The sequence below is a fragment of the Ixodes scapularis genome, unplaced genomic scaffold (genome assembly GCF_016920785.2).
Source record: "Ixodes scapularis isolate PalLabHiFi unplaced genomic scaffold, ASM1692078v2 PGA_scaffold5__190_contigs__length_132052651, whole genome shotgun sequence".
Classification (NCBI taxonomy): domain Eukaryota; kingdom Metazoa; phylum Arthropoda; class Arachnida; order Ixodida; family Ixodidae; genus Ixodes; species Ixodes scapularis.
Genome location: NW_024609880.1, coordinates 93,409,159 through 93,423,905, shown reverse-complemented (window position 1 = coordinate 93,423,905; position 14,747 = coordinate 93,409,159). Strand labels below are relative to the sequence as shown.

At 45.2% G+C, this 14,747-nt stretch overlaps 1 protein-coding gene across 4 annotated transcripts in view; it reads right to left on the bottom strand.

The window, feature by feature from the left end:
- The window catches only part of LOC8033610 (phosphatidylinositol 5-phosphate 4-kinase type-2 alpha), an 80,492-nt gene extending 72,915 nt beyond the window's left edge, over positions 1-7,577 (bottom strand). For 2 of the 4 annotated variants that reach the window (XM_029977564.4, XM_029977565.4), the window contains exon 1: positions 7,302-7,564. In XM_029977564.4, the coding sequence (XP_029833424.2) occupies positions 7,302-7,445 (144 nt within the window). In that variant the 5' untranslated portion in view covers positions 7,446-7,564. Of the gene's footprint in view, positions 1-7,301 lie in introns of all 4 variants that reach the window. The other 2 variants (XM_029977567.4, XM_029977566.4) reach the window with 2 other exon arrangements.
- Between the last annotated feature and the right edge of the window lie 7,170 nt (positions 7,578-14,747).

The window sequence follows — 14,747 nt, the reverse complement described above, 5'->3', positions numbered from 1 at the left end:
CAAGCGACGTCGGCACGACAGCGCGTGACCCGCCGAACGTCACAGCTTGTCGCACGGAAGGATCAAAGTACACGGTACAAGTTAGACAGTAAGGCGATCACTATTAATGTTTTTGAGGTAATGTTTCTAATTGTTTCATCACTGTGCCCCACGAAAATCGGTAACTTGGCTACACCGCCCCCCATAATGATGTATTAGCGGCGAGATGTTTTGGTGGCGCCCTCCTACGGTTCCCTTTCGTGATGTCACTACCTTGCGAACAGCAAGTTCGATGGTGTTTGTAATTAGCATGGTGAAAGCTTAAAACGACTGCGCTTTCAAAGCAACACTGTCAGCACAGACAAAATTGGAGGTCTTCAATTACTCTTATTTCCATCGAAGAGAAGTCCTTTGCTGACGCCGTAGTCAGCATTCGGCCAATCGTAGAAGGCGGATCACAGCGACGTTTTCGAGCGCTCACATCGCCAATAGGCCGTTCGGTTAGTTCCCAAAAATTAATTTCGAAGAAAAAGAAATGCTATAAACACAAATACTGTAAAGAAATAAAAAAAAAAACACCGAAAATGAGTAATTATGCAACTAATACAGATAAAATACCGCGCAATATTTACAAAAAAATTGTCAACAGTGTAGCGATTGTATTTGGTGCGCGTGTCTTTTTGGTCCTTATATTTTACGTAGTGTTACTTTTAGCTACTAGTAGTAAATATGTTTCGGAGTCATTCAATTTTTTTTTTCACCAATTGTTATTGAAAATTGAGTACTATCCAATGAACTTTTTGCAATCATCTATACTCCGTTTCATACTTAGCGTGCAACGGTGTCTAAACTACTGGCGCAAGCGCGTGACTTCATGCATGGTTTTGCTAGCGCGAGAACTCGTGCAAATGATCAACGGGATCAAGCCCCACGCTCGCACCAGTAGCTTCGACAGCGTTGCACACTAAGTATGAAACAGAGTATAGAAATGTTACGAAAAAGGATCGCGTAAACAACAAACATTCCGTAACAAAAGCGCGAAACACATGTACGACGAAACCGTCCGATCCGACGTCCGACCACGCAATACGACGGTCGGAGGCCAGGGTTTTCAACGCTCTCCGATGCTACGAAAACCATCGCCCCCCAAGGTCATTCCGGCAGTCCGCACGTCGGATCGGAAGGTTTCGTCGTACATATCTTTTCTTTAACGGCGCCGCCATCTTGAGAATTGCGGCGCCGACGACGCCGTCTAGCGGCTTAGAAAAAAAAAATACCGACTAGTTCTGGCAGCACAGCTATCTGGGTAGCCAACGGTGTGGGTATGGGGGAAACTTGGCTAGACTTGGCTATGGTAGGCTGCAATTAACCTGGTTGGAGCTTGTCCGGTTGAATCCAGCTGGCTATTCCCAAGCCATCACCTTGCCTCCTCGAGAGAACGAGGACGAAGACGGTGGGGTGTTTTGATTGAGTTTCCACAGCGAAGTACAGGGTGTCACAAAAGAAAATTTACACGGTCTTTTTTACCGCAAAAATAAACTAGACATCGCCGAACGCTCATTCTCCGCCCAAAGCTAGAGCTAGAGGTCACAACCAGATGGCAAAGTTTCAGCCCGATCTGATAACTTAATCAAAAGTTATATGTGATTTTCTGAAAACTTCAATGGGAAAATGAAGCCCATTTTTGATAGTTTTCGGTTTCTGGTGCCATAGAGCCCCATGTGTTTGAAAACTCCGTCGGCCGCCATTTTCCCATTTAAATTTTCAGAAAATCACTTATAACTTTTAATTAAGTTATTGGACCGGGCTGAAACTTTGGCATCTGGTTGTGACCTCTAGCTCTACCTTTGGGCGGAGAATGAGCGTTCGGCGGTGCCTAGTTTATTTTTGCGGCAAAAAAGATCGTATAAATTTTCTTTTCCGACACCCTGTATATATGAGCAGTTTAATGTAGTCTATGGAGGTAAGCTCTCTACATTTGATAGCTCCATCTTGAGTGGTGGCATGTAGGACCTTGGGGGGAGAGGGTGTTCGTAGCATCGGAGAGCGTTGAAAACCCTCGCCTCCGACCGTCGTATTGCGCGGTCGGACGTCGGATCGGACGGTTTCGTCGTACATGTGTTTCGCGCTTTAACACAGTCGCGACCCGATTCAGTAAATTATAAGGGTAGGGTCACCTTGGAAGCAAATATTGATTTACTGTTGGCGTGTCTCGCAATAAAATTCAATACTTCAAACTGTAATTAAATTTGTGTAATTGCCATCAATGGGAAAGCTAGAAGATGGATGAAATTCTCGATTCTCTAAATTCTCCCTGTTCCTTTCCGCAAACCTTTCCGGTACGAACTGGTTCGTCACAAGAACGATCACCTTTCCCATTTTTGTTTAGGTAACACGGGAAACGATATACCCCGTTCCCCATCGAACCGCCGTCGTGCCGCAAATGGCCCAGAAACGATGAATCAATCGACAGCCGGTCACGGTCAACGAAAAGTCGGCGAAGATAGATGAGACATGGCAAAAGAACGCGTCTAGAATTTTTTTTTTTTTTTTTACAACGCATTTTGGATTAGCAAAGTGACAGTTAATTGAGGGCCTGATCAACCCGGCGGATCTTCACACTGAGCAGAGTATATATTTCGCGTCATCCACAATGGATACTCGTGAATGCGAAGAAACTGTACGTACACTGAACGACCTCGATGGCGTGAACGAGACAACTTCGGTGCGTCTTCGCAGTTTACTTTGAAATGGTACTGGCAGGCACCACAAGTTACCACTTAGGTTAGTATCCCGACTGAGCACTTTTTACCACACGTCATTCTGATGCTCAGAGAAAAACATAAAAAAGACCGGCGATGACCTGTTCGCGCTACCTGTGTCGCGAAGAGCACACAGCGACCCAATTTAATTTTTCTGAATGTGCTGAACTATGAAGGAGCGTGTCGTGACATTTCGGTATCTTTTTCCGTTTTCTTGTACGAGAAGCTGATTTTAGCTTATCATAACCAGCAAAACAAGAAAATATACAAAATGCTCACTTCGTAGTTGAGCACATATTCACAGCATGGCCTTCCCAAGACTTCCAGGGTGTTCATTAAAAAAAGAGAATGCGTTTGCAATGTTATTTTGTGACCTTCTCCAGTAACTCCAAACACACCAAATATATTTTTTTTTCATTGCGGTGTTTTGTTAGATAAATTTTCATTGGATTAGAAAAAAAATATTAATTTCGAAACGATTGAGGCAGTTCGAAATTGAAATAATTCTGTCGAAGAGTACAAGCAAAAATAAGGGCATAAAGTTTAGTGCACTTGGCTGAAGGGTTTGAGTTCAACATTTTAACGTTCATTTCAATTTGATCAGTATGGTTCAACAATTTGCGTATCTGAACTATAAGCATATAAATTACGCAGTCTTAAGCCTTGAAATCTGCATCTTAATATACAAGGATACTCAAGGACAAGTGAGAACCCTGCCCACCAACTGCGAAGTTATGCCATGATTCCGGATCCCACCTAAGCACTTCCTTCAGGATTGAAGTATGCACTATATAGTACTCTTCAATTCCTAATCCCTAAATCCCCCCCCCCCCCCCAAAAAAAAAAAAAAAGCTTGAACCGTTATTTTTTTTTTACAACAGCATACCATTTTCATCAAACGGGTTTCTTTCAAAAACACAATTAAATAAATAAAAAGTAAAGACTTCGGTTAAATTACACGAGGCCGTTAATCAGGCAGCCAATCGATAGCGTCGTGCGGCAGCAGCCTAGCAAACGTGACCAAAAATCAACTAATGATAAAAAAAAGTTAATTTTTTTCCAATTATGCTACTTTTGCGAATGATGATATGCACGATAACAACTAGGCTGAAAGCGTGAACTGTGAGCGAAGTAGCCAATGCTCATATAAACAGCGGTGGGTAAGCGAATCACAATTTTCCTTTAAAGTAGAGGATGTTAATTTGACCCACCAAGCAGAAGAAGCAGGAAGTACACCTTTATGGCTCCCATAGACACAGGAGATCCCCACATCAACACTGGAATCAAAGCCTGTGCTGGGAAATGCTTTAACAACAAATGTCTAGGAATTATAACTTTTGGCATGTAAAACTGACGCTGGCCATCTGCACAGTTTCAGCACGTGTTCACAGGCTCAATGTGTGCAAAGTGCAAACGAGTGCAAATTCATTCTCAAGGTGCAACAAATGTTTATATTTTCATTTACTCGTAACCATCGATGAGAAATCATCAAAATGCCGTGGTGAAAGTCTTTCTGAATGCCACTTGAGTGCCGCTCAATTGGAAAATCGTGAATGACCCGGCCACCATGTCAAACTCGACGTTTCCTGAAAGTACAGTTGACGACCCCTTTATTAAAAGTAGACTCCCTAATGTCAATGTACCCACAGCTGTTTCACGTGAGCTTTTCACCATTTCTTTTCAGCCCCAAAAAAACTTGACAGCATGTGTGAAAAGGTAAATTCGACTTTAAATAACACCGTAAGTTGCACCAAGAAGCACAGAACAGACTTTGTTCCCTGTGTACAAGGTGTAATTAATTCCTTCCCACTTTCTTGTGGGGGAATGTACATAGGACAAACTGGTCAGTGTCTGAATGACCACCTTCGTGAGCATGCCAACAACATAATCGACGCCAACTCCGGACAGACTGTTGGGACTGTGGGTGTTCGGCACTTTTGAGCAACTGCAATGTGCTGGAAAGATCAGCTCACCAGGGAGATTATTGAGGCAGCAAGTATCGAAGTACAAACAAGTGTGTCAGCAGGCCATCTGAGCTTGAGTATTTGACCAAAAAGTCTCTCAGGCTCCAGCAGTGAGAATTCTTTATTAATCTTTACTTTTTGTTACGTTTTTTATTTTTAATATATTTTTTTTAAATTTTATTGGGACTTATTTCTGTAACTGCATTCGATGTTGTCATCTCGTTCTTAGAACATAGAAAAAGATGAGGTTGTTCTATGTTCATAGAAGAAGACACTCAAACATGAGTTGTGAGTTAGCACCAAGTGACTGTACTTTTTGTTTTAGTGTGTCTGTGTTCGTGAGTGTTTCTTTTGTGGTGTGCTGTAACATTAATCAGCTTTTTAGCATGTTTGACATGTTACGGCGAGTTCACAAGTACACGAACCTGCCGTAACACATAGTTGTCCTGCACGTCCCCATGCATACTGTCATATGCCGCAAGTCCTCCGGATATGAAAATATAAGTGCTCCATTTGGTCAAGGGGGGAATCGGTAACCAAGTGGCCTAGTGCACACCAGCTCGGAACATCTGGAGGGAAAGCTCGCGCTGCAGAGCCCAGGATCCTGGGTACAATCCCTGCCCCTGCCAGTTTTGATCTGGACGAGCATCATACTGGCGTGCAATCATGTATCACTACTACGTGGTGCACGTTAAAGACCCCAGGCTAATGGTTGTACCGCACTGGCTAAATTGCACATCTACAGCTGAGACACCAGACGCCTACTGAGGCAGAGTAACTTACAGCTGTATAAACATACACGCAACAATTTTTTGTTTGGTCAACACGAATCGCCACACACTGCAGGCACAAAGGTTGCAACTTCAGGCCGGTTCACACATCTGGGTTCGAGTCTGACCTGAGTGCCTCGTGCTTGCTTAAGACGAAGGTACACAGTGGCATCCATTGGCAGCCCTGGAACTGCCCTGATCCGCATGTAACTCGATCAAAACTGTTGCAAGATCAAATCTATGCACACACGAAAACACATATGTGTGAATAAGCCTACAAATAGCGTGAATAAATCACAGAAGCCCAGGCATTGAAAGGCCTCTGCCCCAAAAATGCTTCCAGGTGACTCTCTACAGGAACAGTTGTGACGATGCCGACAAATGGCGTCTCTAAACGTCGACGCGCGGGTTTACAACGCTTTGTTTGTTCGGAGCAGGTGGTCACAGCCTGCTCTTCCTGCCATGTGCCGGAAAGTCGTTCCCGCCGAGTGGGTTCACGGGCATTGTTATTCCGGTTTTAACCTGCCTCTTGCGTGATACTTTTGACAGAAGAATCCGTGACAATTTTCGTGTTTACAAACCTGGGTGTGATTTGCTTCATTAAGGATGATGAATTGCTCCAATTATCCCTCCCCCCCTTTATGTTTTTTTTTTTGCTTAGAAAGCACAAGTTATCAGCAAAAGTAAAGACTAAGCTAAAGGGCAGTGTAACTGGGTGCACTCAGAGACATAGCGAGTGAGTAAGCAGATGTTTTGTACAATTGAATAAGGACTTCAAGCTTATTAGATATTTTGTACAAGATCAAGCCCTTCAAACTCTAATCTCTTCGTATTCATGGACTTCGTTTCAGGAGGTAGTTAGTTTCCTTTCAGAAGATTCTGCCTGCGCACCTGGATACGATTTGGTTATGGACGATCAGTGCTTTATGAAATAGCAAAAAAGGCACGGTTACCAAACTCGAATCTAAAGATTACTGAAGCGAACAAGCGACCTCTAGAGAAAGGTACCACGACACTACGATTAACATGATGTTTCTGGAGTCACTGGCAGAATGCGACAGAACGACCGTTCTGTCGTGTGCTAGGAGCAGTTAACGTTCTGCCTCTAGAACACACTCGTTACCTTCCACCGTGTTTTTGTTTTGTATGAAGCCTCAAAGATCACGAGACGGCGAATCATTACCGAAGGTGTAAGGCTCGCGCTGGAGGCGAAATAACTAAATCACCTCCCAGTACTAGAGGGCGATAAGCGACAGCAATTCCGTTCGGACGTTATCATATTCTTTATTCTTGATTTTTTCCTGTCAAGTACCGGTGTTCGCAGTATATAAAAACATTCGCCATTCTATGTTACCACGTAAAAAAAAAAAAGCATTTATCAGTTTTCCGTTACCAGTAGATAGCCCATATTTCCATCTCCGATTAATACGAACGACCCGTCGTCGCCGGAGACAGGCACGAAAACCGGTCGCAGTATTCAGTCGGAGTGGGGACGTCAAAATCTCCGCACGTTTTTCGCAGCCTCAAAACGACGACTCTAAGTGACAAATACGAAGAGCGAGGTCTACGATTGTCACAGCCGTTCGTGCGCGCACACGGATACAAGAGGAGGGGAAAAAATAAAAAAATAAGTTCATTCAGACAGGCGAATCTTCTCCGTTCTAGGCCTAAAGCGCAGGTTGTCGGACGGCGAACTAAAAGTTGGGAACGGTCAACGCTTGCACGAAAAAAACTTTCGGACGTTCGAAGCAACCCAAGAAGGAAGCGGGCCCAAGTTCGCGCAGTTGCTAGCGAGGCGGTGAAGGGCAAAGGCGGCGTGTACTCACGGTGTGGTTGACACCCCACATGAAAACACTCAGCAGTGGCTCGTTGGCTCGGAAGAGTTTCGCCTTTTGGTGCTTCGGCTTGAAGTGTTTCTTTTTCAGACGGCTGCTGCCCTTTGTGGTCAGTCCCGACACTATCCCGGACATCTTGGCTACGCTCGGAGTGATCGTCGATGGAGCACAGACGAAATCGCGGGGATTCTACACGAAAAGATCGACCAATACTACCGGGACATTCTGCGAGATGTTTTCAGACTAATGGCTTCTGCTGGCAATGACATTTCCCAGGGTGCATCGCAAAAGAGCATGTGACGAAAACGTTTAAATTCATCGACGAGAGATGGCGCCAGTCGTCAGTGCGGTGGAAGAGTGGTTTCGGTTTCGGTTTGGCGAAGCGGTTCGTTTTGTCGCAGTCACCGGTGTTCCGCTTATCACGATTTGTAATGCGAAGAAGACGCAAAAACGAAGTCTCGCGCCTTCGCAAGTAGTTCTGACGGCGTTGGCTCGCCGTGGAATCTGTGCTGGCATTGACAAGAAACGGGCAAACACAAACTTCTCGGACGCCATGCTCGGGACAACTTGCACTTTTACAAAGTCTCGTGTAGCTTGCCTCTTTACTTTAGATTCAATGTTTCGTTAATAGTTTTAATATTGTAGTTGAAAACTACATCTTCGAATCCGTCGTCGGGTTAACTGGACTAAACAGTCCTCCATAATACCCGTGTCCCACTAGAGCGACAGAAAGAGACAAAAGACAGCGACAAGCCTCCAACCCATGCAGCATGCTCGCGATGGTACCTTTGACAGGTGTTTAGTCGTTCGGTGCTCGTGAAGTAAGCACGAGCGATTGCAAGCCTGCCAAAAATACACTCGCGTGCATAATGCTCGTGTTTGAGCATAGCCTCCTTTATTCTACGAAACCTCTCAAATCGAAAAAGACTCTGGTTTGAGGCTTGTCGTTGTCTTTTGTTTCTGTATGTCGCTCTAGTGGGACACGGGCATAAGAGATAAGAGTATAAATCCGTACAGGTAGAGTCATTGTCGTTCCGGGTTCATTCTTCCCACAGGACGTGTGTGCGTGATGGCCTAGATTCAGAACAATTTATTTATTTATTTGTCCACTTATTTATGTATATTGTATTATGTATCGTTTCATTTATATATTTACAGTATGTGCCTATTGATGTGTTTATTTATTTATAACTTATTTGTTCGTTTATTTACAACTTTATTTGTTTATTTTAGTTCAAAGGCTCTATGAAGATCCTTCAATAATAGAAGGTGTTCACAACGTAACTATCAAGTTTAACTTTCCCGTACTGCTTGTCAATAGTCGGACAAAACCTAACCACTGAGTACCGCATTTTCCGGACAATAGTCCTCCGACTATGATCCGGAAAATATCCTTGTATAAATAACTATACAAAGAATTTGTTTTTTCTAGATGGTTCGGTATGGCAAAACGTGACGGATTTTCTGAATAACAGCATATTAATGTTGACTTATGTATGATACAAGTTTTTTTTTGTGGGATAATACAGCAATCACTTGCCGAGGTGTGCTGCGCATCATAATTTTTACGTTTGAATCAGGCGCGAAGTGCGGACTATGCACGACATCCGGACTACGCACCGGGTGTGGACTATCTACAAAAAGTTGGTTTTTTTTTCCTAAAATTTGCTCCTACGGACTATCAACCAAGTGAGGATTACAGTCCGGAAAGTATACAGCATGTGAGTGAGAATACTCTAATAAAAATAATGTTAACAATGTTAACTCGCGATTTGAAGCATAAAAAAGTGCGTAAAAAAACACGCCCCCCCCCCCCCCCCCCGGAAAAAAGGGAAAAAAGATGTGTGCATATATGTATATATATATATATAGAGAGAGAGAGAGTGTGGGGGTGATTAGATATGGTGACAGTGGTTCATAGCTTTTAATCTGCTTCCTAAGTCCCGCCTCTCTATCTGGGCAAGTTACACAGCTTTGATTTTTTTTTTCCTGACTCAGTGTGGTGAGATAAGTGTCTATCTCAAATCGAGCGTTTCCGTACCTCGCCGTGGCAGACCGCTGACCAATACAGCAAAAGCCAAATAAGTCTAAACGACTTTAAATATACCTCAAAAATTAGTTTAGCATACTCCAACACTCTAATTTTAAAACAATGGCGAAGCTGGGTGGTGCATTTTCGTTTAAATATCAAAGAAACCGTGCCTTATTCACGAGTTACAATGAAAAAAATTCAATTTTCGTACGAAGCGTGCAGTATTTCTGTGTCAATATGAAGGGGCGGGGGGAGGGGGGGGGGGGGGGGGGGGACCTTTGGGCATTTCGAACGTTTGATTTAATGAAAACAACATAGAGAGTGAGGTCAATGTTCCTGATTTGCTCGTCTTCCCTGGTTTCTTTAATAAAACAGCTCAATGGCCCACTTTTTCTTTTTTACTTTTAATTAAAGTATGTTTTTACTTCTATATTCTTACAATATAAGTTCACCACGTATACCTATGCCCCGTTTCACCTTACGTCCGGGCGCAGCGGATGCTACGAGCCATGGGAGCCAATCGGCGGCCGTGTGAGCGTCACGTGACCTTGGAGAGGGGGCACACGGGCTACGTCCACAGGGCGGGATAGGCTGGGATAGCTCGTAGCGTCCGCTGCGTCCGGACGTAAGATCAAACGGAGTATAGTCATACATTCGTGTTAAATTACAGTGTCGATCGAATCTTGTGGAAGAGGTTTTTGTTTTAGATTTATTTAAAGAAAGTTATACCCACTCACACGTTCGCATAAAGGTACATTTAAAAAAGAAGGCTGGGGTATGTGTATGTTTATTTAGCCTAGAACTTAGTCTGCCTGAACGGGCAGCTTGTCTCCCAGCTGTAGATGAGAAATTTAGCCTGTGCAGTACGATTGCTAGCCTGGGGTCTTTAACCTGCACCACCAGGGGCGGATTTAGAGGAGGGGAGGGGGGGGGGGGGGGGGGGGTCCGGATGTCCTGACCCCCCCCCCCCCCCCCTCTTGATTTCTGCATGTTTAAAATTTAGGGCGTAAAACAAAGGAGAGGGGAGGGGGTGCTTAAACATGTGGTACGCTGACCAACATCTGACCCCCCCCCCTTCAGGAAAATCCTGCATCCGCCCCTGTGCACCACGCAGTAGTGATCCACGACCACAAGCCGGTACGATGCTCATCCAGATCGAAAAGGGGCAGGGGGCGGGGGGGGGGGGGGGGGGGGGGGGGGATTAAACCTAGGATTCCTGGGTTCTGCAGCGCGAGTTTTCATTCCACGTGCTCCGAGCCACGCAAGGCACGCTTGCACGGCGAATGAGAAGACGATGCGAACGGGGTCCGATAACGCTATCGCGTTCCACTCTTAATGTACAGTGTACTTAGAAACAAAACTTAAACGTCGTCCAAGTGTTTTTTTTTTTTTTTTTTGTTAAGTAAGACGAAGTAGTGTTTTATGCTCTACTCGACATGGCAGCTGCTTAATTGGACACTTTCTGGCGGTTTGCGTGCGCAATCGTCATAGTTCCGCCGCGCGCCCCTTTATACTTTGTTTTTGTCCAGCCCACAGACACATAAAAGAGGCATTAACAGACTTCAATGTGTTTGAGAAGTTATATGAGTCAGGAACACATAGTGCTTTAAACTAGCTTCAAGAAGAAAAAAAAATTGAGTAAGACTTCCAAATCACTACTACGTGCCTGTCGGTGATAAAACTCCGGAAAAGATTTACAGAGCATCCTTCAGGATAATTTGGGGGTGAATTGCTTTAGGGTGATCGGCCCTTTATTCATGTTGCCAACTTTTCAGTCAGTAATTAAATATATTTTCACTATCATCAATAAATGTTACTTTATGAAGTTCTCAGAACCGCTTTTGAGACAGACACGGGAGGACGATACTCAAAACTACGACAGCTGTTGCGTCGGCGTAAACGTGCTTTTTCGTACGCTGATTGGCAGTGTGAAACATCGGGTGGCAGGGTATGCCGAAAAAGACTTTGTGCTCACATGATAGATCGGAAGGAAAATACAGGAAATGTGCATAAAGAGGGAGATAATAAATGGTATTTTTCTGAATAATCCCTTACAGAACGCCTTACTGCTAAAATAACGCATAAATATGCATGCAATGGAGGACAGACGAAGATTTTTAAAATACGAATATGAATAACATTTTATCAACTTGCATAAGCTCAAAACTTCGCGAAATACAGCCTAGGGAGGCTAATGTTATATTGGTTTTTGCGTGTACTTATTTTGGGCCCTCGCTTTACAGCTCTGTGCTTTATCAGTCATGCGCTCTACCATTTCTCTTGGTTGCCGTAAATCATTGGGAGACTGCTCAAAATATTCCACAACTTTACAATTTGATCATCTATTGCTATAGTGTTGCGAGCATCGCGTTTCCCCCCAGAGCTGAACTGTTTAACATGGTATGCGCGTGACGTCATCACACTCTATGCTGGTGGTCATTGGAGTTTGTTCTTGCTGAGAAAATCGAATTCGATGGTGCAAAATGCACGCTGCAGGAGGTTCGCGCTCAGGGAAAGCGAAGTACTGGAGAGGCACGAACTTGTACTCTTTGTGCATCGCCGTGAGGAACGGCGCGAGCGTCTGGAACGACGGAAACGCGCTTTCTGGCAAGTGTTTTTGCAAACAAAGTAGTATCACGCTTTCTGGTCTGCTTCGACGATGCGGGGCAGAGGAACCTTTATACGACACAGCATGTTGTAAAAACGACCTCCGGCCGGCCCCCCCCCCCCCCCCCCCCCTGCCCTTCTTTTTATACCGCCTCATATAGACGGTTCCATTAGGGTCATAGCAGAGAGGGTAAAAGAGAAAAAAATGCACTCCCCCTCTCACCCCTATGTCGTCCGCTCCGCCGAGTGGGCTGTAGCTATCGTCCGGCTGGCGTGCAAACTCTGTTTTAAATCGCGTCATTTTGGAAATTTCAAGCGCAGATGCGCAGATTTTGGTATGCCAGTTGTCGTGTAATATTATGCTAGATAAAAAGACTCACAGGGTCCTGTTGCGCAGTTACCTGTGTGCATTTAAAAAAAAAGATAGGGAAAACTGTGTCAGATTGGCCGGTCTCTTTGGCGAAAAGTACATCCGGTTGCTGTACCTTTTTAACTATACAAAGTTCGTACTTGTGTAGGCCTTTAGCGACCATGAGTGGAAGTCTGAAATAATAAAGAAAACGTGCTCTCCTGCCGCAATACACGCAGTAGTTGAGGGTAGTACTGCCGGCTGACTCAACCGCTATTTAAGTAACGGAAAAGAGATATGCTAGTTGATCATTTAGTAAAATAGAACAACAGAGAGCTATAGGCTGATTTTGGAGTCGCCACAACTATTCTAAGAACGCGAACTACTTCACAACGGCAACCACGAGCGAGAGTTCGATGTTCGGTAGAGCCCGCCGGTACAGCCCAAAGATGGAGAACGGCAACCTCCCGGTTTGTCGTCTGCTAGCGGAGCCGGGCGCGTGCCCTCTCTCTTTTTGTACCCCGCCGAACCCGCTGAACTTCCCGGATGTGTGGAGAGGGCGCTGCGGACGAACAAAATGGTGCCGCCCAGAGAGCGCTAAATGGAATGGTCTATCCCGCCCCATGTGCACTCAAGGGAGATAAATGATGATGATGATGTGAACCGCAGGGCCACAAGACAATCGCGACTCGATGCTGACATAACGCTCGGCAGAGGAAGATTGGAGCAGTATTGAGTAGCTCCCAAGAACTGCTTTAACTGTTTGCGTAGCGTCATGTCGGAATAAAGCGCGAAACACATGTACGGCGAAACCGTTCGATCCGACGTCCGACCAGGCAATACGACGGTCAGAGGCGAGGGTTTTCAAAGCTCTCCGATGCTACGAAAACCCTCGCCCCCCAAGGTCATTCCGGCAGTCCGCACGTCGGATCGGAAGGTTTCGTCGTACATGTGTTTCGCGCTTAAAAGTAACACGCTATAAAAAAAGACGTACCCATGCATGTTACGAAGAATATCCATATGGTCAACATTGTAAAACCCGAGACGTGGGACAAAAGGAGAAGAAAAAAGGGGACAACACAGACACAGGTCTTAAAGGGGTACGGAAACCAAATTCTAGAGCCAAACTCTTTGCTTGAACATAAAGAGAGTTAAAATAGGACTTCACCAATACCAATATTCCGTAGGATAACGCGAGAAAAATAATTTTAAACTGAATAAAACAATAACCAAAAACCACCTCGTGGATGTCTGTGAAGATTCGATGGAATGTCGTGACGACAACATGCCCGTAAGAGCAGCGCCACAACGGGAAGTACGGTTACTCATAGGCATTACTTAGGCCTGAACCACAGTGGCCTGAACGTAGTACCGAGGCGCTTTGGTGAAGAAAGCAACAGCGGAGTTGGTCACGGTTCGTTTTAGTACCGGGTGCTTCCGGCAACGCTTCTTTGGGGTGGTTTGGAGATTGTGTACGTGCGATGTACCTTCACGTTACGAAATGTGTTTAAACGGGCCCGCATGCCCACTTTCCCTGGTCACGAGATAGCCGCCTTCGTCAACCGCAACTGACAACAAACTCGATCGCTAAGAATTGTCAACACAACTACCATTGTCGCTAAAAGGAGACGGCCCGTACGGCTCTGCAAAGCGACGCGCATGTAAACAAATCCCCGTGGCGCCTTTCGGGAATGCGGGAGAGAGCTTAACGTCCAGGAAGATACATTTGAAGTAAAAGAGTGTCAGCAAGATCCACGTAAATACCTGTTCGCACTGGAAGCAGAACCTCACTAGCATTGCATTCTCAGTAAACGCTTCGGGAACGGTCTTTTACAACCGATCTTATGAACCGCTGGGCCCTAGTCTAGACAATCGCAACTCGATGCTGACGAGACGCTCGGCAAAGAAAGATTGCGCCGGCATTGAGTCGCTCCCAAAAACTGCTCTAACTCGACATGTGTTAGCGTATCATGTCGAAATAAAATGGACATCTAAAAAAAATGTACGTACCCAAGTTGCGAAGGCAATCCACACGGCGTTTAATTGAGCTCTATAACACACACACACCCAAAAAGGAGATTGAATCGAGGAGACTCAGGAGAGTGTCCCTTCTCGACGAGATCGTTCGTCACCGCTGCATCTGAAAACCAGCTATGGTACGACGAGGGGAAAGGCTGGCCTTCTGACCCCAATTAGAGGTCAGGGTTCAAACTATACATACGAGCAGGGTCCACAAAGGCCGCGTGAGCGTATTCCATTCATCAAGTCAGCCGATAGTGTGCAAATGGTCTTGCCCCGGATCGTCGAAGTGTTTTGCTAAGCCTCGCCTCTTCGGTCGTCGCTTGGTCGGTGGGTCCTTGTCGTTGTAGCTTTTTCAGGTATCCGTGGTTCTAGCCTTTGTCTCCGCCGCGGCGTTCAGTTTCAATTACTTTTTTTTTTTTCTTGTTTT